Genomic DNA, 23836 nt, shown 5'->3' on the forward strand with positions numbered 1-23836 from the left:
GAGGCACTGCACTCAGAATCTGATCAAGGAGAATTGCTCTATATAATCTCCAGCAAGTAGTCATCTGATACTTAGTCAAGTGACCACTCTCCGTTATGTTCCTTATTTGGAGACTACAACTCCAGCAACCCCTGGTCTTAAAGGAGCATGTCCCTTTAACATGGTGGCTGCACCTGTGCTCACAGACCAATTGTGGTTTACAGGCCCATAAAAAAGTAGCTTTATTTAGAAACTCCATGAAATCCATGGCAAAGTCCTTCTTGTTAACTATAGCAAGACACTGGCACTGCAGTCATTTCAGAGTGAAAAATGGGGAAAGGGAGTTAGAATAAAAGATTAATTTGATAGATTTGTGAACTCCTAGAAAACTGAATTTCAGATCTGTATGTGAGCATCTGTATGTGTCTGGGAGAGTGGGAGTTAAGTGCTTAAATACCTTTTCAGGGTCAGGTGACAGTCCATAGAAAAAGTGTGAAAAACATGTTTGTTTGAAAATATTGTCATTCCACAAGAAATATGGATGCTTTTTTTTTTCTTATTGAAGATTTGTCCTTTTCACTTTTCTTCCCACATGTTAAACTACACCTTTTTTTCTAACTCTTCATTTTCAGTGTTCCTTCCTGTTCTTTCTTTAGTCTCTCAAGGTGCTTTCTTTTCATCCTCTGTTTCCTCTCTATCTCTTGTCGGGCACCTCTCTCCTCTCCATCCTGCTGATGTGGCTGCTAAACAGCTTAGCTGCATGGATTGCCTCCTGTAGTGGAGAAGAAGCATCAAGCCTGGAGTCAGTAAAGTGCTTCCTGTCACTGGTTGACACAACATGTTCAGCCACGTAACTTTGGTATTTTGAACCAGCACATGAGCTCAACAGGTAGCTGAACTAGTGACTTGGATTTGAGGAAGGATGCAGTCCCATGGTGCTCCCTCACTGTATGTGTATATCAGTAGTTCTATGGCTGTCCCTCTGTTTGTACAGCATAGGGAGCAATTAAAAACAACAACCCTGAAACACCTTCGAAAACAATACCTATTTACTATTTGTGTATTATGGTATTATCCAAACACCCTAATCAGAACTGGGGTTGTACACACAGTTGTGCCAAAGAGTATTCTAGTTTTAGATGTATCCTTTTATGTATTACAGGATATGTTTTATAAAAGTCCTTTTTGCCGGCAACCTCTTAAAAATTAAAGACATTTTCAAAAGTAGAAGCACCAGTTGGTGCTCAGCACTTATGAAAATCAGTAGTCTCAGGATCCTAACTTTAAGCTCCTATTTTTGAAAATCTTGGCTTATGAGTGTATTTTGCTGCTGGTTATATAACTTGCCTGTGGGGGAGGCAAAGAGTTGGTTCTGGTTTTGCTGTGTAGCTAGGAAACATACTCCTAAGGCACCCTAGCATATCTGATTTAAAAGATTGTTGAATTCTATGCGACTGAAAAGTATGTCAGAGTAAACACCTGAGAGCAAACTGAGAGAGTCACTCAGTGCTCCGCTTATATAAAAGAGATGATCTGTTTATATATACACAAACAATTAATACAGTGAAAACTTCGTTTATATGCCCTCTGAGAGGGAAAACAATGTTGCAGATTACTTTGGGATTTGGAAGAGTGACTGTTAGGAAAAAAAAAAATCCTTCCTTTTAGATTGCTACTTGCTTCGTTACTGCACGCTAGAGGGCACTTGAAGTAGAGCAAAAGATATTTCCATAGCCACTGAAAAAGGAACAAGTTACCTGTATCTTGCTTATACATTGGAAGCTAAAAGCAAAGGATTAGGATGCTTGAATCACATCCAAAGCATTAATCAACAAAAAATAGGTAAGTTGATTGCTTTGTTTGACACAACTTTCTTTTTATTTTGTCTTGATCTTAGTGTTTCACATAAAAACCATATCTGTTTTCCTAATAATGAACCTGACAACAACTAATCAAAATTCCAAACAGTACCCTAGGAATAATAAGAAACTTGCTAATGCATCATTGTATTTTTATACATTCTATAATATAATTGGTGAATATGAAAACCTTCTGGTATGAAAATTAATAGTTATTTTTTCTTCCATATTTTGAAATTGAAATCTTCCAGAGAGTGGAACGGATTCAGAAATACGTATGTTTGTAAAAACTAAATGGAGAAATTTAGGGGAAAAGGAAAATAATTCACTAAGAACACAAAGGTGCCAGTCCTGCAATTGAATTCACCCTTGGCACCTGTGTGCCATACCAGAGACTAGAAATGGAACTCCACCTGGACATATGGATCTGATTGCAGCATCAGAGCCCAAGTAATTTGAAGTAACTTTAGTCAGAACCAACATGCTTCTTGCTTTCTCATGCCTTCGGTAACAGGGAAATAGATCTTCTATTTGCTGAATCGTCTGTGACAGAAGACTAGAGTGCAAAAAGAGTACTTTTAAATAAGAGAGAATCCCCTTATTTGGTCACTTTGAGAGTGTTTTTCTAAAGTCTGCCACTCTCAAGTGTTTGTGGTTGTGGTGCCTGAATCTTATCACTTCTGACACCTGGCCATGATGAAAATATCCTCCTGTAAAAACCGTTCACCTAGACAAGATTCTCTGAAAGAAAGATTATTTATAGCTGTAGCATCTTAAAAAAATCAGGAACTGCAGTCAATGCATAAAGACAAAGACCTAATATCAAAGGCCTCTTACACGGTTTGCCTTTTTCCCTTGTGCCAACTTTAAGTATCATTTAATAATGCTTTTAAAAGTATCGGCTGTCTTTCAATAATTTTCCAAGCACTTAGTGATCACTGTTTCTCATAGTAAATTTCTCAGGAATGCAAACTATTTGCAAGTATATTTTTAAAGGTTGCAGGAAGGTGATAAGAAACTGTTTGCACCGTTAGTTATGTTTGCATTCACTCTGTGAACCACTAAAAGTGCACATCTCATTCAGAAACATTTCATACCTTTCTTCTTTTCTTTCCTCAGTCTTTGACTTTTATAAATGGTCTCATCAAATACAAATTCTATTCTCTTGTTACCAAATGCGCATGTTGGTTTTGACTAAGTTACTTCAAATTCCTTTGGCCTTGGTGCTGCAATCAGATCCTTATGTCCATGTGGAGTTCCATTTCTAGGTAAAAGTTGCCTGGTTAATACTGAAAAGTCAAGGAACAAACAACATCCTATGAAATGAATCTTTGAAGAAAATCAAAGGAGGGCTTGATGCTGCACATAATTTTGAATAAAAAGTAAGAACTATGTGTAAAATCTGAATATTGCCTGACAAAAGTAGACAGCTCTCTGAAACATTAGTGAAATGATGGTGAAATAAGCAATCAGTTGTTGCATAGATTTTATTTTAATACTTCTGAAACACCTTGCTTATTATTTAAGTGGCATTGCTTGTGGGAATGCATGTGCAGTATTTTGAATGAATAAATATGGGATCTGACCAAAAGCCCACTGAATTCAATGGGAGAAACTCACTTAGCCTCAGTGGACTCTGGATCAGGCCCATATAACATATCCACAACTAACTTCAGCCTCTGACTTTTCAAATACTGTGCTGAAGGAAGTAATCTTTCACTGAAAGATCTCAGGGGTTAAACTCTGAGTGTCAGGAATTTAATTCACATAGTGGGTTCTCCTCTCTTCCCCCTCACCCCTGTTTAAGGTTCTTGACTTTTGTATTATTATTTAAATGATATGATGTTCATCATTTTCATCACCAGCCAGTCCTTGTGTGGCTCAGTTGTTTGTTGAGTTACCCCCTGTGAGCTCACTTCAAACTATTTCTATTGATTTTTTTTTTTTTTCAATAAGGCTTGAGCTCTCGGCTGTCTTCTCCACCGAAAACATTTTACGGCACTTCTTTTAATGTTGAAAAGCAGGCAAATAGACAATAAATAATCAACATCCCCTTTTCAAAAGCTGAAAAGGATGAAAAGCTATTTGTATTCTTTTATATTCCATACAGTTTTAGACGGAAACCAGACAGTTTCTGCCTCTGTGTGACCATGAGAAATTCCATTAGGTTTACTATCCTCCTTATTCATGATAAGAACAAAATATTATGGAGGGGAAAAATCTTTTCTTGACAAAGAAAAGTAAATAACCTCTATTTCCTGGGGCTCCTGATCAGGTAAAAGCTGGTTCTGTGTGAAATTTCCTGGCACAGAGATCTAGTTTTCTTCAGACATTAAACTGTGGTACAGTGTGTACATCCAGAAGGCACCCACATTTTAAAAAGATTCTTTAATTATTCACCTACATTTCACATCTGATGCTCTTTATTCTTCCTTGATTGTAGTTGTTAATTTTAAAAGCATATTCCCTTTTTAGTTGCCACTGCTTTCCTTTGAGTATGGAATGTAACCACAACATTTAGAATTTATTTTTTAAAGGTGAAATAATCTATAGCTAGCATCCTCAGCAGCACTACTGGGTATTAACAAGAGTGTATTACCATAGGTGGAATTCTTGAAGTAAAAAAATCCCATTTCCCAGCTGTCTCCTTTCTCTCTTCCCCCACAATAAAGTTGTTAATTTAGAAATATGGGGCAAGATTCTCTGGTCTGCTAAGGCTTAACCTGCCATATGAGGATTTGCCCCCTTCAGGGGAATCCATACATGGCAGAGAGCTATCTTATTCATTCCATGTCATCCCTCTTCCCAGTTAGTGACCAAGGAAAAGGGGTCTGGCCTATACCTCCGTGATCCACAGCGCCAAGAAAAGCTCCTAGGCATTATTTTGTGGATGTTCTACAGCCTGTGTTACACAGGGTATCAAACTAGGGGATCACAAAGGTCCCTTGTGGCCTTGGAATCTATGAATTATTAGATTTTTGTTGTTGTTGTTGTTCTTTCAAACCACCGCCACCCCACTCCCACATTGGAAGATGAAGAAATCTCCTGTTTTTCAGTATAAATAAAATGTATTAAACTTCAGGTATGTGAGGGCTTTCTAAATATAGGTGAAAATGTTTGGGAAGCTGTCATTAATACCCAGGAGTAAAGAAGTACAGACAAAACATCCTCATCCCTCACCATGACATTATCTATATTCTTATATTATTGTTCAGTTAGTGGAAGAAAAGAGGAGGGGGAAGATACCTTTTTGTTTGAATGCAAATCTGAATAAAGTGAAGCCACATTGCTGATGTTATTTATTGCACTGCAAGCTGTCTCATCATTCCTTGCTCCAACAAACAAAAATAACATTGGCAAGTATTGTATGCAATTACTTTTCCAAGACAATAGGAGTCAGTCCAGAGTGATAGCTAGGTAAGTAAAAATTTGGAATCTGTGGGGAAGCAACTGAAGGAAAAAATGGAATTCATCCTCCTCCATCCCATTTCAAATTTCACATTTCAAAATGCCAGGTCCTGTTTCCTTTTGATGATTTTATGGATTTTCAAAATTAAAATTTTGGGCAAAAGGAAGAACACCTGTTATCTGGAATAACTTGCCAGGGACAATTACATTCTGTTATGACAACAAATGCCACACATCAAAGTCACAGAACCCCCAATGCTGGTTTGCATTTTCCATCAGACCTAGACAAACATATAAAAACATTTAATAGTTGTCATTGGCAATAAACATAAGCCAGCCTATTGCCTCACCCTATGTTGGAGTAGGGGGCTCCTTTGTTCACCTCCCATCTATAATCAAGTCTTCAAAGACCCTTTGTTCCTACACAGTCATGATAGCCCAGGCAAGTTTGAGGTTTCTTAGAATCATAGAAGGTTAGGGTTGGAAGGGACCTCAGGAGATCATCTAGTCCAACCCTCTGCTTGAAGCAGGACCAATCCCCAAATTTTGCCCCAGATCCCTAAATGGCCCCCTCAAGGATTGAACTCACAACCCTGGGTTTAGCAGGCCAATGCTCAAACCACTGAGCTATCCCTCCCCCAGAGCTTCCCCTTAAAAGAATGAGTTTGAGGCCCCCAATGATGTCACCATAAAAATAAATCAATTTAAATAAATAACAAACATAACCCTCAAAAACAACAAACTAGCCTCAGCGCTACAAAAAAGATTTTTAACCACTCTTCCCAAATGAAACATTTTCTTAGTAAAAGAGGTTTTTCCCCGTGCTCCTACTGCAGATCCCTACCCCTCTTCTGTCACAGAGCACTAAAGGACCTGCAACAGAAATGTGCCAGACTATACTCCTTTATAAAACTAACCTTCAGAACCATGATATAAAGAATTATACAAAAACTGTAACATACTTAACACAGCACAGACATAACTATATATTGACACACGTGAGAGTCTTATATACATATGTGAGTGTGTATGATCTTCCAGAGTGAAAACAACATTCAGGCACACATCTTCCAATGTTAAAACAAAAGAAAAAACACAAACTCAGTTAATAGATTTTTAGGGTCAGAAGAGATCATTATTATCACCTCATGTGTCCTGCATAACAGAATTCTTTAGATCCTTTGCACAGGAACTTCATTCTGGGCCCTTTCTATAAGTATTGAATGCTTCAAATAGGTGCTGAGCACCCTCGTCTCTTATTAAAGTGAAAAGGGAGCTGAGGATGCTCAGTACCTCTCAAAAGCATTCAGCTTGCTGCGGGATTGCACTGTATAAAACCAAAACAGGTAATCAGTGATGACAAACTGGAACTAGAAACTAGGAGCCATAAGGTCCGTTGTAATCCCAAGAGCCCCAACCATGTTAAGAGAACTTCTTACAACACCATTGTCCCATAGTGCTGCCACATCTTGTTGTACTGAAGGGACCTAGCCTCATTCCACCTCATGCTAAAGCTCTGAAATTGGGTCACCCAGCACAGCTATACTTGTAGAACACTGGATATGGGCCTACAATGATAGGGGAGAAACCTGACTCTCTCTCTCTCTCTCTCTCTCACACACACACACGTGCCTTGTTTATTTTTATATATAAATGATTTAAAAAATAGCTCCCTTAGCATAACTCCCTGGCCGCTGTCCTTTCTTCCCCAAGCCTTCTACTGAACATTTTGATGGATTTTTCCTTCTGCAGGGTCTGTTTTCACAATACTGATTAAGAATATTCCTTCTTTCATTTTCACATGCTATGTGGTCTCTATTCTCCCAATCCCTCTCTCACGCCCCTCATTTCCCCCAGCCTTTTCTCGCCTTCATCGCTTCACCATCATCCCTTATTGTCTCTCACCTATTCCTGCACCTCCCACCAACTCCTCACCGTTCCTGTCCTGAGGCCTCCCTCATCATCTCATTCCACTCAGATTTCTACCCCTGCCCAAACCTTCCTCTTCCTTTGGCTCCAGCCTCCTTGTGTCTCCCTTCCCCTGCTCTCCCCATCCTCTTCCCTTCAGTTTCTTATATCATTACCCATTACCTGGTAACTCTGCGCCTTTCCAGAGGGTCACTAAACACTTTCTCCTCATTCTCCCCCAGCCCACCCCCACTTTGGGGAGGGTCTGTCTCCTGAGGACTTTCTTTCCTAGGATCCTTTGAGTCTCTTCCCACTGGAGGCACCCCTCTCCTTTTGCTCCCAGGGTGTTTCTCCCTCCCTGCCCCTGGGATGCCTGTCTCCCCAATCTTCTCCTCTTGTGACTTCTCCCTTTTCTCCCCCCGCCCCCATTCCCCTCCCTGAACCTTGGGGGTTGCAGCACCCAGTTCCTTCTCAGCACACCCTGCCCCTGACTTTCAGCCCCCACATTCTCTCCCAGGACTCTTCATGAAAATCTTGTACCCTACCACCGCCCAGCCACCTCTGCCACCCCCAACCCCTTTGTGCCCAGGACCCCTAAGAACTAGCATCCTCTGCCACCAGCTGCCCTTCCTCCCACCCGCCTTGTTCCCGCAACTTCTCTGCTCCCCCTGGGCTTCCTCTGTCAGCTGGCTCCTGCTCCGAAGACCCCGCTGCTCCCCTTTCTCTTCTCTGCTCGGAGCCCCCCCTGCCCGACATCTCCATCAGTCCTCATCCCATCTTCGCCTCCCCAGCTCCCATTCCGCTTCTCCTCTTCCCGAGTGTTTGTGTGAAATACACCAGCCTCAGGCTGGAAAGGCACCTGGCAAGGATCTCGGGAATGAATGGCTCTGAAATTTGTAGAAAAGTTGTGTGCTTACTAGATTGAAAAAAAAAAATGCTTCCTTGAATTTCCAAGCGCTAGACCTGCCTCCGAGATCAGCCCAATAAGAGCTGTCAGGGGAGGCTCCCAGCTCACTTTTCCACATCACTTCACAGTTACATCTGGCAGGCAGGCACATTGGAGCGCTCAGCCCCTGAATTAGTGGATTTATTTGGAATATCCCTGCTTTCCTGGCGATGAGCTGCTGCGGCTGATTTCTGCAAAAGGGAGAAATTACTAACTGCACTTTACTATGCAGGCACAGAAACCTGAGAGTCTAAGTGACCAGCTTCTCCCCCAGCATCAGCAGCATCAAAAAGCATGAAAGAAATCCGGAGAATCCTGCCCATTCAGACGGACTGGTTAATATTTTCCTCTCCCTGAAGTAGACCCTTTAATTCCATTTGTGAAGTGGTCTTCGCAAGACGTTTCCTGGGTCATTGCAAGAGTGAGTATCTGTTTTATTGTTAGCTAGTTATTTATTTCTCACTGGTAGAAGGTTTTCTCTCTATGGATTTGTCTTTGACTTGGTGCACCTTGCATACACTGTCACCGACGCTATCTGTTAGAAGGAAAACAGTGTCTGTTTCCTTATAAACAGATGCATTATTAGACTGAAGTGTAGTGGCTCATTAATTCGGATTCTTTGAAATTCCCTGATAATGGGATGCCAGTTTGGGGGTGGGTTGTTTTTTTCTAAAAGGTTCAGAAGGAGTTTTGTATCACAGTGAGCTGTTCGCTGGGCTGGAGAACCCGTTTCTTCTCGTGGTTTTTTTTTTTTTTTTAATTATTATTTATTTATTTAGTACAATAAATCTCTGGACTGTTGTACTATGGTGAATAGATGCAGGGCTGCATTCATGCACTGAAGTAGATTGCAGTTTTCGTGCTGAGAATAAAAATCAGCCACCAGCCAGATATGTAAATGGTGGAGGCTGGAAGAATCATAAGGGGGGGGGGGGGATTTCCCCCCTAATTATCACTGCCGACCCCATGGTTCCTCAAACCCCTCAAATAAATCAATGGATGCAATTGGACTGATTTATCCTTCTCCCCCGTTCAGAAAGGAAAGTCTCCCGTCAGTTCTGCTCTATCTTTCTCTAAGCTGGGGTGGCAAGGACGCTTTAGCTGTGAGTAGTCAAGAGAGCCATCTCTTTCCCATAAGTTGTTTTCTTTTCCTGTGCTTGTTGACTAAATAGTGAATGCACCCGGCTGAAACTTAGGAGAGGGCGCAAACCCCTTAGCTCCAGTTGCTTGTTAGTTGTATCATTACGGAGGCTTCTAGAGAGGAATGCAGGACTGCCAGCCCCTAACGCGGGCTGTTCCACTACGCATTTGATCCTCTGGTTGAGAAAGGCAAGAGGAATAGCATGTTCTTACATTCTGCTTGGATATCACATCTGCTTGGTGGTAACATCCCAACCGGGAGACCCGAGCTGTCAGATAGCATCCCTGCTAGACTGTACCAGATCTACAAGAACATTGTGATCAGCTGTGGAGCACAGAAGGCACCGGATCAGACCATAGCACAGCAAAGCTTCAGCATAGAAAACCCATATATACAATATAATCCAAATTTCTCGTTGGATAATATAGAAGAGATTAACTCAAGTCCTTATTTAGACACTGGCTATCACCATAAAGATGCCAACACTTAACATAAGCAGGGATTCCTTTGTGGTTGATGGCCATTCAGTCATGTCTAGACCCTTTCTCAATTTAAACAGTTTACATTAAGTACCAGACTAAAGGGAATTGAATCTATCCAAACTGGCACATAATAGCATTATAAAACAGGGCTCTGGTTACCAACAGGTATCAAATGCTCCTGCTACCCCCAACGGCCCCTCCCCAAATCTTCTATACTTTCCCTTCCTCTGAATATAAACAATGCAAACTTTCATAAAAGCTGACACGTTTAAACAGCCAACTTGATGAGCTCATCAATGACTAGCCTTTTGTCTTCATGGTCATCATTGCCAGATGTTTCCTTGGGCTGCTGAATGTAAGAAATCAAATAACATTTAATTGTCTATTGTTTTCAAATCTCCAACATTAGTGTTTAATAGAAAGTTGGCTAACAGCTGCTCACTTCAGTTTCAATTAAAGAATATAGCTGATAACTAACAAAGCTTTAGATAAAGAATCCTCTTAACTTTACTTATCCTCTTTTGTAAATTCCTGAGGAGTTTCTTTGCAATAAGGACCAAGAGATATATGTGATACTTCCATATGACTGCAATCTGAAGATATTCCTCTACAGTCCATTGTTAGGAACAAGATGATATATCACAATTGGTTTCCAGGACATGTAGGTTTACTGAAAATATTAAACAAGCAAATAAATAAAAACAAGCAAATGATCCTAATGTACTTTTTCAGCTGTCTTAATCAAAGATAAATTATCAAAATGGCTAAATGCATTGATGGTATTTTGCACACATGTTAAAGCATTACTCATCAAGTCCACAAATATAAAATCTGATAACATTAAAACCAAAAGATCTCTACAATGTAACCTCCTGGCCTAATTGTGTGACCATTTCAACCTTAAAGCTATATGAGGGGAACTGATTCTTATATAATATTCTAGTCTAAGGTTTTCCATCCATTCAACCTTGCAGTTGTGCCTCATAGAATGCAGAAACCCATAATCTTCCCCTCTAAATATTGCTGTTTGCTTTTTAAAATTGCTATTTATTGAAGCACTTTTCAATCTTTCTGAAATACTTATTTTATAATATCATAGGCTTTAAAGGATTTCAGTTTCTATTGCTGTTTGTAAGTTGAGGGCCTCTTGCAGCAGAGGCTATGCTACCTGGAAGCTGTATTTTGTGGACATAGGTACATTATGATATATGGGGGAATAATGTATTGTTAATTGAAATGTGTTAGTCACAAAAAGCAACTTGTGAGGTTTCTTATCTTATAAAAAGTCATTAAATAAAATAATATGTTTGGCTGCTTAACAAATGTTGATCTGTTTATATGACATTAAAGCATCTTTCATTAAAAAAAAAAACAACTTTATCGTACTATGGGAGGGAATCCTCCACAGATTGCTTCATGAGTCCATGCTCACTGACCCTTCCAAAAAGCTTATAAGAGGGTGTCCACGGTCACAGACCAGATATAAATTTGCTTATTACTTTTAGAGATGCTTTCTAGAGAAGTTCTGTCTCTTTTTCACTGCACATTTGTCAATTCCCTAGTAAAGATGTTGATTCCTGAAGGTCTCCGTGCCTTATGTACTTTGCCTGGGACATTTTAGTCAGCGGTTGGAATTAAGGGCTTGGGGGCTCACCCGTATGACCCCTGATATATACAAATAAGTAAAGACCTTGTACTATTACCTCAGCTAGCAGTAAAATTGTTTTAATTCCCATCATGAACACGGGGGGTGGGGGGAGGGAGATGATATATGTATTTTTATGAACAAGAATAGCTCTTTGACAAGAGACAGAGTCAACACAAAGTGCATATTCAAAGCACATGGTGCTGCAAATCTTTACCAGTTATGACAAGATAGAGTATCTATAAACAGTACTTATAAGAAAGCAACTGCTAATGCTACATAGTCTAAATGTTAATGTCTACTCACAGCATTTTGTATAACCAACCATATATTATTATGTATACAAACCACATGTATATTGTATTGCATTTTCCATTTTAAAGCTGCCTCCTTGTAACACTATATCAAGGCTGACCTTTTGGACAAACTTTTAATAATAACAATTGTGTGCACCTTGATTATATCTGCATTTCAGAAAACCATATAAGACTCTGTGAGCTGTGAGATTAAAAATAACACAAATCAAATTTTACTGGTGGGAGGAGAACTCTAAGACTTTTGCATTGAAATGTTTTAAGCATCATTGCTACCATAAGTCTGCATCAATAGAATTCAATTAGATGTTGTAAACTCAACATTTTTCTTAGCCTTGTTGCCATAGAAAAAGTGGTACACTTCATAGCTTTCTAAACATAAATATCTGAGAAAATTTACCCTTTTAGAAATTGAACATAAGTGCCAATACAGTTTACATTTTCAACTATTTCCCCCAGTTCATGAATACTTTTATTAAATTTCTTAGTTTGACAAATCAAATAAACAGCATCAGTACAGTGGCATTTCAACTACAGATGCAATTTTAACTTTTCAGGATTTCTTTCTGAAAATGCAGTGGAAGCAGATGACATCTGAAAGTGGAAAGAAGAGCTGACATGGAAAGGTGCCCTCAGAACGAGTTTACTAGCAGCTGACTCCAAGCAGAAGACCAATTCCTGCTTGTTTTACTCATGAGTAGTCCATTACTATCAATCACCATTTGATGGCAATGGTACTACTTGAGGAACTGGTCCAACAAGGTGCTAAGCACTAGTTATTATCACTGTAGTCAACGGGAGTTAGGATGTTCAAAATCTTGGTGGGTTGGGCTCAGAATTAATAAAATGAGCAGGATTTGGCTCAATTTTGCAAAACCTATGTATTGCTTTTCCTGAGGAGCCTCCACTACATGTATGGGGGTCTAAAGCCAACTTTCTCCCCCAAAAATGTTAAACGTGCACAGGGAAAAATGCCACTCAGTATGTTTTGTTCAGGCTTCTACTCCTAGTAGAAGCAGCTGTGTATTTTGTTAAAAATAGTATGTCAGAAATTTTTAGTTCACCAGCTTGCTTGTAGTTTTCAAACTTAGTGGTGTGTATTAAATCCAAACAGGTTAATTCTAAGAAACTCTACACAGCCTACTTTAAGGAACTCATCTTACAGTTTAAATCCACTTTTAATCACTTTCTCTTTCCTATTACTAATGTTTAATCATACAAACATATATAAACTAAATGCCAATGTGGAAAGAAAATTGTGTACTTCTAGTAGAAGAATGTAATTCATTAATTTTTCAGGCAAATACATATTACTGACAATGAACATCAGTATTAAGGATTGAATATATCTGCTCATTATTTCCTTTCAATTAACCAAATGATCACTGGACCTTCATTTCTACCCTGACTGAACTTGAAATGAGTAGTATAAAGCCAGTGATCCCATGGTCTTTAATCTCAGGGAGTGTGCTTCAAATATATCCAATAGGAAGAAATTTAGTCCAGCATGGCAAATGCAAACGTCAAAAATAAATATAAGGCCTGAGTCTACTCCCGTTAAAGTCAATGAGAAACCTTCCACTGACTTCAGTGGTGCAGGAGCAAGATCTTAAACCCTAATGTCATATGTTGTTGTTAGAGGATAATAACCAAACCTTAGCATAACTACCATAACTACTGTATACTGTCAACAAAGCGCGGCAATGTTACTTTTCCTTTTCTGTATAGATTTTCATTCTTCGGCATTTATTTCAAGGGGAACTTCATACTTATACAGCCTTGAAACCATAAAGACCAAGGGTCATTTTAATCACATTTCGGGTTGATACAGAATAAGGTTATTTATGCTACTTTGCTCAATTGTGCACGATAGATGACATTCTCTAAAGAAAATCAAGGAAAGAACAATAATGGTTTCTGTCGTATGTCAATGGATTACTGAAAAAGAATGAAAAAACATATTTATGGCCTCCATTAATATTTAAACAATTCTCAATAAGAACAGGATAAGCACATCTCAGTTGCTGAAAAGTCTGATGATAAATGATGCCCTAGACAGAGGATGGTTAACACCTAATTCTCAGTTACAGGCCAATCTGTTTGCCTTTTAAGAGCTCTCAACATGGTATGCACAACTTGCACTTTTCCCTCTCACTTTTAAAAGTGTTATAGGTATTTCAAATTATGTAATACACCCTTATAAAAATTAGCATTGGTCTGAGAGGTGAGATTGGCACCAGCTAGCACTATTAAATCTATATGTAGTCTAGTATTCTATTTTGGTGGAAGGAAAAATGCTTTAATCAACAGACTGCAGAAAATAAAAAAATGAGTTCAGTCATATTCTTCCCTTTATTGTACAAACAAACTGAGGCAGATGTGACCGTATTGCGTTTCAGTGTTATAATCACCTAGACCACTTTGGTGGTTCAAATGGAATATGACAATTTTCCTTCTCTCTGTTTTGAGTTGGCACCATCAGCTTCTCAGAAAGGCAATGTGGAGGTGAACTGACGCCCTGACACAGATCAGAGGGAAATCTGACCCTCATGCTCTGGCAAATAAACTTTTTTTTTAAAACTAGGTGTGACAGTCTAAAAGGCATAAACATGGCACATGCTCTACAATATCTGTTTATTTTAACACATAGTTTCTTTCGTATTTATATTACATGAAGGAGCAAGAATTATATAGTCATTTCCTTGAAAATGAAATATGATCAAGCAAGCACTATTGGAAGAGAGATCCTATTATTTATCATTATTCTTTATTACTTATTCAGTGGCAAAAAGCACACTGAGCCAAACACAAGACTTTGCGTACAATCAAATGTCAGATACAATGCAATCATTGAGAGCAGCAAAGAGCATGTGGGATGAGGATGTTCCAAGGTTACTGGCATAGTCAGTTACTGTGTCTTGATGGTTCTGTTAAAGCTTTTTCTTTATCTGGGTTTTTCAACAGCAAATTATCATGCTGAATATTGTAGGACGGCTCATGTGAGCAAGGATTACCCACATGAATGAGGAGCGGAGTATCGGCCCTTGTGTTTCTACTGTAGAAAACTTCAGGGTTTACTGAATTGCCAGGAAAGCATCAGCAGAGGGGAAATAATTCTGCTTCCCACAGTGGGAAGGGTCTGTATCATGTTACTGCCATTACTGGGGAACCCTGTTAGAACTGTGAAAAAAATGGATGAGGAAGCATGAGTGGAAGTGTTGCCAGTGTAACCAATACCTGCAACTAAAAAGGATTGAGTTTAAAGAACAGATAGAACAGTGTGAAGCCAAAGAAAATAGGAATGATATTCTAGCTACTGTGGAAAGTAAACAGGAGGGGGAGAAAGGGCTAAGAGAAAAATAAATGAACAATAGTGAGGAAGAAGGAGCTTCCAGATGTTGACAAAGGAGGTGCTGCAAGGTACAAAAGTGTCTCTATCATCTATGTTGTAGGGTGACCAGATGTCCCGATTTTGGGGTCTTTTTCTTATATAGGCTCCTATTACCCCACAACTCCTGTCCCGATTTTTCACATTTGCTGTCTGGTCACCCTATCTATGTTGGCTATTTTAAAAAAAACAAGGGGCAGTTGCAGATTTTGTACCCATGTAGACAGCGTGTTCAGTTTCTGATCATGGCCCAAGGGAACATCGAGATAATGGGAAGAAACTGTCACTGTTGATGAGTATGTTCCAAATAAGGGAAGCTAATCCAAGGACATTAGTTATTGTAAAAGGCTTCTGATTAACGGTCCTGATGTGTTTTCCTAATTTGAGTGCAAGTTGTCATCTAAAGCTCTACCTGTCTTGCAGGAAGGGAGGATCTTTAATTTATTTATTGCAGGGACTTGAGGTTGTTCAATGGAATTTTCTCTGCAGGGCAAGAACTCCCCTGTGAGACTGATGGAATTTTGAGACTTCAGGAGTATATACAATACCAAGAACACCATGCTCAAGTCAACCAATGCTAACCAAAGCTTTAAATGACTTGGTGAACATACTTCTCGCCAGTTCTGTGCTGCCTATGTTTAATGCACATTTGCCTGTATTGAATCAGGGTGTCAGGGTGGAGTACATGAATGGCACATAATAGTCTGGTCTGCTGTGACCTGCAGCAAGTTGGTCTAATTTCAGTTAGGGTTGGTGTGCAGCTGCTAAGTGGTGGTGGGATCCTGTGGATATAGAGAAGGCCAGACTAAATGATCTGATGGTCCCTTCTGGACTTTAGCTCTATGTTTCTTTACTACCTAAAACATCTTTACTGGACCTCTGATGCCGTTATGTCCCATCTCTCTCTCCATGTTATTGCTATTTTATATCACAGCCAGTCTTCCCAGTGTACGATGAAAGGATAACTTCCTATCCATTCTGACAGACTGTTTGAGTGTATGCTGAAGTATCTGCAAAAAGCCTACGTTGGACAAATATATATCTCACGCTTTTAATTGTCTGGCATCTCTAGTGTAATTTATTTAAATAAATCAATAGTGCTAGATTTTTCACGTAACTGAAACAATTGTCTAAAAATTGACAAAATCCTCCGAAATGAATCGGTGAGGTCAGAGGACTTATCTATAGCTTGTAATCACAATGATCAACAAGGCAGCAATGAACGCAGAATGAAATTAGAAGTGGATTGCCCTGAAGATGCAGCAGTTCGCAAGAGGATACTCAACATTTCCTGATGTGAAGAAACTCTAGAGAGGCTGTAAAATCTCCTTGACTGGGATCATGGTGTAAATCAATGCACCAGCACTGTAATAAAGTGGATTACTTGGCCAGAAAGCCATTCTGTGGTTTGACAAATCTAAAAATAAATTGATTTTTCAAGCTTTTATGACCTTACTCCATTTTCTTTCTTAGTAAGCAGTTTGTGTTAACAATTTTTTCTAACTTTATTAATCTTTATAACAGTTCTATTGCATTCCATCATCTCTCTAGTACCTTTTAAAAGTTACAATATAATTGCAAAATAGCCACAATGAAATTAGTACTGGTTGTTACCAATATGTCAGCTGCCAAATAACCATAACCCACAGGTATGTTATACATAAGATGAGAATTAAAGTAATTATACAGTGAACTCCATATTGTTCCCTATTGCCATACTTATTCTATTGCCCCCATAAGTCAATGGGACTATTTGTGTCAATTGACTAGGATTTGGCCCTTAAAGTAACTGTAATGTACATGATATCAACTGATGATGGTGCTACATCTGGAAATGATATTACACTGTTAGGCATTTATAATGCTGCAACGTAATTCCAACAAGTGGGGGGAGCATCACCTAACTTGTAAATTCAGTATGGTTGTAAGCTTTTTGTTCTGTGTTTGTACAGCGTTGGTCCATGCCGGGAACTCCTCAGTTCTACCAGATTCCAAACAATAATCATGGTTTGGTGCTGCCTATCCAAAAGCATATCAACACATACAGCAGGTAGATCCTGTTACAGAAAACAAAGTATTCAGCTTTACCTGTGATTTGATTCTCTATAGGTTTTGCTCTGAGAAACCAACCATTTTACAAATATTTTCACTTTGATTATTTGAAACTGTTATCGAGAACACTCTGTTATCTGAAAAAGGGTCACATTTCCCTAGCTCTATTTGTTATATTGAAAAATCCCTTTATTTTACCCACAATCTTGACTCCTAGACTGTTTTAAAAAAATCATTCCCATCTTCATCTCACAGAGCCATTCAGAGAACCAAGCCTGTATTATACATACTCTCAGGCAAAAAGCTTTATTGAATTAGAATTACGGTTGTAGAATTACCTATCAGACATGGAACCTAAAAAGAACAGGACAGTGGGGTGGGAGGAGGTATTGTTTCATGGTCTCTGTGTGTATATAATGTCTTCTGCAGTTTCCACGGTATGCATCCAGTGAAGTGAGCTGTAGCTCACGAAAGCTCACGCTCAAATAAATTGGTTAGTCTCTAAGGTGCCACAAGTATTCCTTTTCTTTTTGCGAATACAGACTAACACGGCTGTTACTCTGAAAAAGAACATTGTGGCTTTTGAAAAAACATTAATGGTACACTTTCACAAACAAACCAAATCACTGGAAATAATGGAAATAACAGTTTAAGAGCCAGACTCTATTCCTGCTGTAGGTGTTTTGTGCTGTTCTGATGGCACAAAATAGCTGGAGAGCCTGCAGATCTGGCCTCATGAAGGGATCCTCAGATGGCAGAGAGCAACCACACCACTTCCTTAGGCCCTGGTATACACAGAGTATCAAGGAAAAGGGAAACATGGCTGCAGTGTCTCTATTTCACAGCGATCCCTGACCACAAAATAGCTTCCTGTGCTGTGTGCAGCCAAGAATAAATTAGAACAACTTAACTTAGGGACCAGGGCAGTCTCTAGCTGGTGCCAGAACTGGAGAAATAGTCTTTTCCCCTTCATGACCAGAAGGGACTGCCTGCCTGTCAAATGGACCAATAGCAGCCATGGGGACAGGAAAAGTGCCATAGTACCTCTCCATAATACCACATCCTGCACATGGATTGCAGTACCTAGAGTGGCAAGAAGAACCCATTTCCACAACTGGCCAGGACTCTGGAGACAGTCCTTTCTCTGTGCGTTGGTTGCAAGCCTCTCCCTTAAAACAGGCTTAGACCCCTCAGCTCCAGGTGGATTGACTTAGTACTGGCAAAGTCAGAGTAATGAGTTCAAATGAGGCTTGCAGTGAAGAGTTCCAGAAGAACAGCCTTCATTATGGAGATACTAATGAGTCTCCTTCATTGTGAGCTGTGCATATTCTCATACATAGCAGTGCTAAAAGCAAAAACCTGTGCAGTTATGAGGGGGATTTGTTCTGTGATGCCTAAAACATGCTGCAGCTTTCCTTTCCCACTGGTGCTGGAGAACTTATTGCACATTTCTGACCACAGCCCTCAAATTAACTGTGCTTTTTGCCAGGTTGTTTTACTGAGTTAGGTTTAATGAAACGTGGTATGTCAGTGTTGTTGCTGCTGCTATTTTTGTTTGTTTGAAGTGTTGCTGAAGCCTCTCCCATGGAGCTATACTGAGATTGGATCCAATCATGGCTAAAGAATCTTGATGTATTAGCAATAGCTAGATGGGATTTAATCCATCTGTATTGCGTGAAAAGTAATGGATCTGAGCTTCCTGTATTTGTTTTAATATACATCTAAGCAAATTTAGGTTTTGCAGCTTGGCAGCTCAGGTAACTAAAGTCTTATGTCCCTTCCCTACCCTATATAACAAAAAGATACAGCATATGGAGTGGCAGTACAAGTGTACACTATCCCACCAATTTGCATCAGCTCTGCTCAGGAGGGAGCACCCTTTGGAGTGAAAGGGGACAGCAGTTCAGTCTTAATTAGATAAATTAGTTGATGTTTTTTAAAAGCCCCTTGAATATGAAAAGTGCTGTGTTTTATTATTATTCAGTCATGGGAATGGCAAAAAAGTGCCAATTAGAGAGGTGTGTCCAAATCAGCAGCAATCTCCGGGTGGGTTCATCTGAAAGATTTCTCTGGTGCAGGTGTAATTCACAGGTCAGTGTGTGTTATGTGCCCCCTTCTCCCTTCTGTGTTGAATTCACACTGGATCTGAGTGTTACAGCCTCACCTACAGAGTTTAACTCAAGCTGGAAAGACTTATGCTTCTAACTCGGGAGGTCCCTGATTTGATCCCTAGTGTCAGCCAAGATAGTGATCTTTACACTTCACAGTGGTTCATGCTGTCCTGAGGTTTGTTTTTCTTTTGATTCACAAGAACAGCAAAATATCAAAAACTTTTCCCCCAAAACAATTTGTGTATTGTTTCTTTCTAAGCTTGAATGTTCCTTCTCCCTCTAATTACCTCCTACCTACCTTAACATATTCTGGGTTCCTCTCACTTTTAAGATCCACAGGGCAATAGCTACAAACCCTCTAGTTCCCCATGCTTTCATTGTCTTCAGAGTGAAGCTGGCTGTTCCCACCCCTCCCCAACCTCTTAGGAGAGAGCTGTCCTTCCACTCTGCTCCTCACCACTCCCTGGAGGGGATTAGGGGATGTGAAGTCAGGTTACGTCTCTTCCTTCCACATTTCATAGAAAATCTCTTCAGAGAATTAGGTTGCATTACCTTCCTGCACTCTCTCTCTCACTCAGTCTTCAGCACTGAGACCCATAACTCACTGGGCACTTACTTCATTTCTTTTTGCATTATCAAAAGTATCATACTTCGAGGTCCAGAGGTACTCAGACTAAGTTTTAGTTCATAACAGCTCTTCTCGCCTTCTTAAAAATATGAGTCTCTCATGGCTTCAGAATTTCTTGCAAGAGGTTTCCACAGCTGTGTTGTCAGTTACTGAAATGAAAACAAAACAAACAAACCTGGAAACTTGTTGCCAAGTGACGTTTTGAGGGCCAAAACTAAAATGGAGCTCCCAAAAGAACTAGATAAGTTAATGGAGGATAGGTCATCAATGGCTATTAGTGAAGATGATCAGGGATGCAACCCTGTGCTCTGGGTGTCCCTACTCTCTGATTGCCAGAATCTGGCAGTGGGTGATAGGGAATGGGTACTCAATGATTGCCTGTACTGTTCACTCCCTGTGAAGTACCTGGGACCATATGCTGTTGGAAGACAAGATATGGGCTAGATGAACCATTCTTATGTTAAACAAAACAAACCCCACAGTTTGTGTCTTTTTACTTGTCTTCTGTTTGTTTTGTTAGCCTTTAGAATTCATGTTTTCAAGTTTTTCCTTCACAAACATGAATACTGGAACCATACAATATATATACAAAAATAAAAGCTGTGAGTCTCGCATAATCATATGACTCAAGAAGTTTAGTCTTCAAGAAAAACACCAAATATCATCAGACACTAGAGCTGGGTGACATTATTTTGACCACAACTTTTTCTCACAGAAAAATGCAGATTCAAGTTGAGTGAAACATTTCATAAATTCATGTTGATATCGCTGAATTGTTTTGGTTGAAACCAAAAATTAAGTTTTTTTTTTGTTTTGTTTTTGTTTTAAAAAGCTCAACATTTGAATTAAATGTTTAGTTTCTGGTCGAATTAAATACTTTGTGTGACCAAAATGTGTGCTTTTCATTTGACTCATCTAAAATTTCACAAAAAAAATGGTTTGTGTCTATATGAAACAAATTTTTAAAAAATTCAGAACTGCTAGCTAACCAAAACAATCAGTGATTTGTACAGCTCTGAGCAACACACACACAAATCATGAGTTGGCAGCCCTGCACCTATCCTCCTAGAGTGTAATTTTCCATAAGATTACATTAGGTTCTGAACCAGTCAATGATTACATATCAGAAAGCCTTTTACAAAACTCCAGCCATGCTATTATCCCCTTTGGGTTATGTCCCAGACATCTTTTTAAGTAACCTACAGTTGCATTTAAGGTTTTCAGAGCATTGTGGCTATACTATAGCAGGCTTTAAGTTGTTAAACTAGCTTCTTCGTCTCAGTACATCTCTTAGGGAAAACAAACACTTCAAAATTTTATTTTAAAGGTGTTTTTTTTTAAATTGGCCCCTGCTGAGCCTTTTATTTATTACCTTCTCTTGTCCGCTCCTCCCCTCTTCCTTTCCCCTCAATATGTTATATGCAATCTCCACATCAGGTTTTATTTGTCTGAATGTTAAGGTCTTATTTTTTTTGCTAAATTATGTTTCGATTGTTTTTTAATGGTTTTATGACGTTGTATAAACAGAGGTATGGGAACATGAACTTGTAAATAGGGTTGATCATAAATTTGATTTTTTTTTCATTGAAAAATTCTGGTGAATCAAAAGTGAAATGTTTTGCAGAAATATGTTGATTTTTATAAAATTTTGGAAAACAACACCACTACCACAGAAACAGAGCATTCCAATGAGGTTGAATCATTCCATTTTAACCTTTTTGGAATATTTTGATTTTCCATTTTTATTCTTTTTTTTTTTGCTAAAATATAATTAAAAAAAATAAAAAGTGGAATGACATTGATGTTATCGGAACAAAATAGTTTTGGTTGGCCAAAACCATTTAGTGTGTGGGGGGGAGGGGAGGGTCATTTTGTGAGAAAATTTCAAAATATTTTGAATTTTGTGCTGTTTTGGAAAGGAAAACAAATTAGAAATAGCAGAAAGTCCTGCAAAATGGGAAATCTGGTTCCTGCCTGCCTCTGCCTACCTAAATGAAATTCATATTTTCTTTCTTAATGTTACAATATTTACTAAAACTGAACTTTTATTTGTGGCCATACATGATTTTTTTTAAAAAAAAATTCTTGCCCTTGCTGTTATGAATGCCTGGTGGGGGGGGAAGGATTCAATCCTTTGAGGTACTGAGTATGCTCCATTGACTTCAAAGAGAGCAGGGCACATGTAGAATAAAAAAGGAAAAATGAGTTACCCACTGCAGTATTATTGCTCAGCTTCAGAGTTATTTGTGGTTAGCTTTTACTGAAAGGTTTATACAGGGTCAAATTCTAATATGCTGGCTCACACTGAGTAGTTCTGACTTGAAATCAAATGCAGGAAGCTGCTGCACAACATTGACAGAAGAACCTGTCCCTTAGTTGTTCTTTTCCCCCCCTTTAAATGGGCATTAAAATTCATTTCCTAGACACTTATATAATCTACTACAAATATAAAACTAGACTTTGGCCTTTTTCTGACATGAAAATAACTTAAGATTTTATAAAATATATTCCCAAGCACTTTATAGCTAACTTTGTATTACTCTTATCTTTGCAGGAATCTTGGATGACAGGAAAACCCAGTGGATCATGTTTTTATAAGCTAAGCAATTTTTATGTTTACTGTGCTGCAAACATATGGAGGAGCTGTAAGTAAATGTACTTTACTGCATGATGAACTGGATGGCTATCATCTGGAGAAAAGCAAAATAATCGTTTCATTTCTGTGGTGATTTGCTAAGCTCGTGGTACAATGCCAGAAAAACTAACGGAGATGCTTATGGATGTATGGACTCCATTAATAATATTATGGATTACTGTCCTTCCTTCCATTTATATGGCTCCACTGAATCAATCTCAAATATTACCAAGTGGATCCAGTATAGGACTAAGTGGGCTCAGTGGAGAACAGAAGGTTTTGAACCGTTCAAAGAGGGGCTGGGTTTGGAACCAAATGTTTGTATTAGAAGAATTTTCTGGACCTGAACCAATATTAGTTGGCCGGGTAAGTAAAGATTTTTTTTTTGCTTTCACTATGAAAATGTACAGTACATGTAGGTCCTCATTGGCCGGGACTCTCCTATCAAGCTCAAGTTTAAAGCTCTTGGTCATTCTAAGTCTTCCCTGATACCTGTAAATGTATGTTTTATAGATATTTACTCCTCTTAGATGTTCATCTCATTTATGTTAGTTGTATAACTCTGACAGGAGAAAGTAGAATGATCTTTTTAGTGGACTGGAGATTTCAGGGTACAGACAACCTGTTCTAACTTGTATTTTTAAGATAGAAAGCATCTTTTATTTTTGGTGATAAAGGAGAACAGATGCAAATTTTTTTTAAAATGTCATTAGCCAGCATACTTAGCTTTTCTCATCTTAAGACTTTTCTAAAAGCTGCTATTTGTTAAGTGCTTATATTTACATTCAGTATTCAAAAGTTTTGATACTTTATGGTCACTTTTCACCTGCTGTCCTGCTACACAAAGCTTTGAAATGCTCTGAAATTTCTCAGAGATGCACATTTGAGCAAGTCTAAACACAAGGATGAAAGTGTACCTTATACAACAGAAGATACCAGGCTAAGATATATTTGTAGAATGACCCTGATGTACATGCCATACAAAATAACATCATAGGCATAGTATTTTGTAACAGGAAGATGGACAGCATGAGTAAAATATCACATGCTTGCCTTGACATATACTCTATCTGGTCTATTACCAGCCCCGTGTTTATTTTTACAGCTCTGTTCATTTCTTTCAATCAATAATTCTGAATTACACTTGCCTTGAAAAGAGATCATGCCATCTGCATTCATCATAAAGCTTGACTAGCAAATAAATGTGTTCTCCTTGTTGGATGTTTGATTTATATCAGAATAGTCAAATACTGTAACATACCATTAACTTTCTGTTTCCTCTGAATAATCAGACATATTATTACCACATTACCTTGGCTCCTAAACTATATAAAATGTAG

At 38.8% G+C, this 23836-nt stretch overlaps 1 protein-coding gene across 1 annotated transcript in view; it reads left to right on the forward strand.

Annotated features, from left to right (window-relative positions):
- Window positions 1-22520: 22520 nt before the first annotated feature.
- The window catches only part of CDH8 (cadherin 8), a 190378-nt gene continuing 189062 nt past the window's right edge, over window positions 22521-23836 (forward strand). Inside the window, exon 1 of the mRNA XM_084644378.1 lies at window positions 22521-22862. Within this exon, the coding sequence (XP_084500504.1) occupies window positions 22611-22862 (252 nt within the window). The 5' untranslated portion in view covers window positions 22521-22610. The remainder of the gene's footprint in view (window positions 22863-23836) is intronic.

Source organism: Lepidochelys olivacea, assembly GCF_965140295.1.
Source record: "Lepidochelys olivacea isolate rLepOli2 genome assembly, chromosome: 12".
NCBI lineage: Eukaryota > Metazoa > Chordata > Testudines > Cheloniidae > Lepidochelys > Lepidochelys olivacea.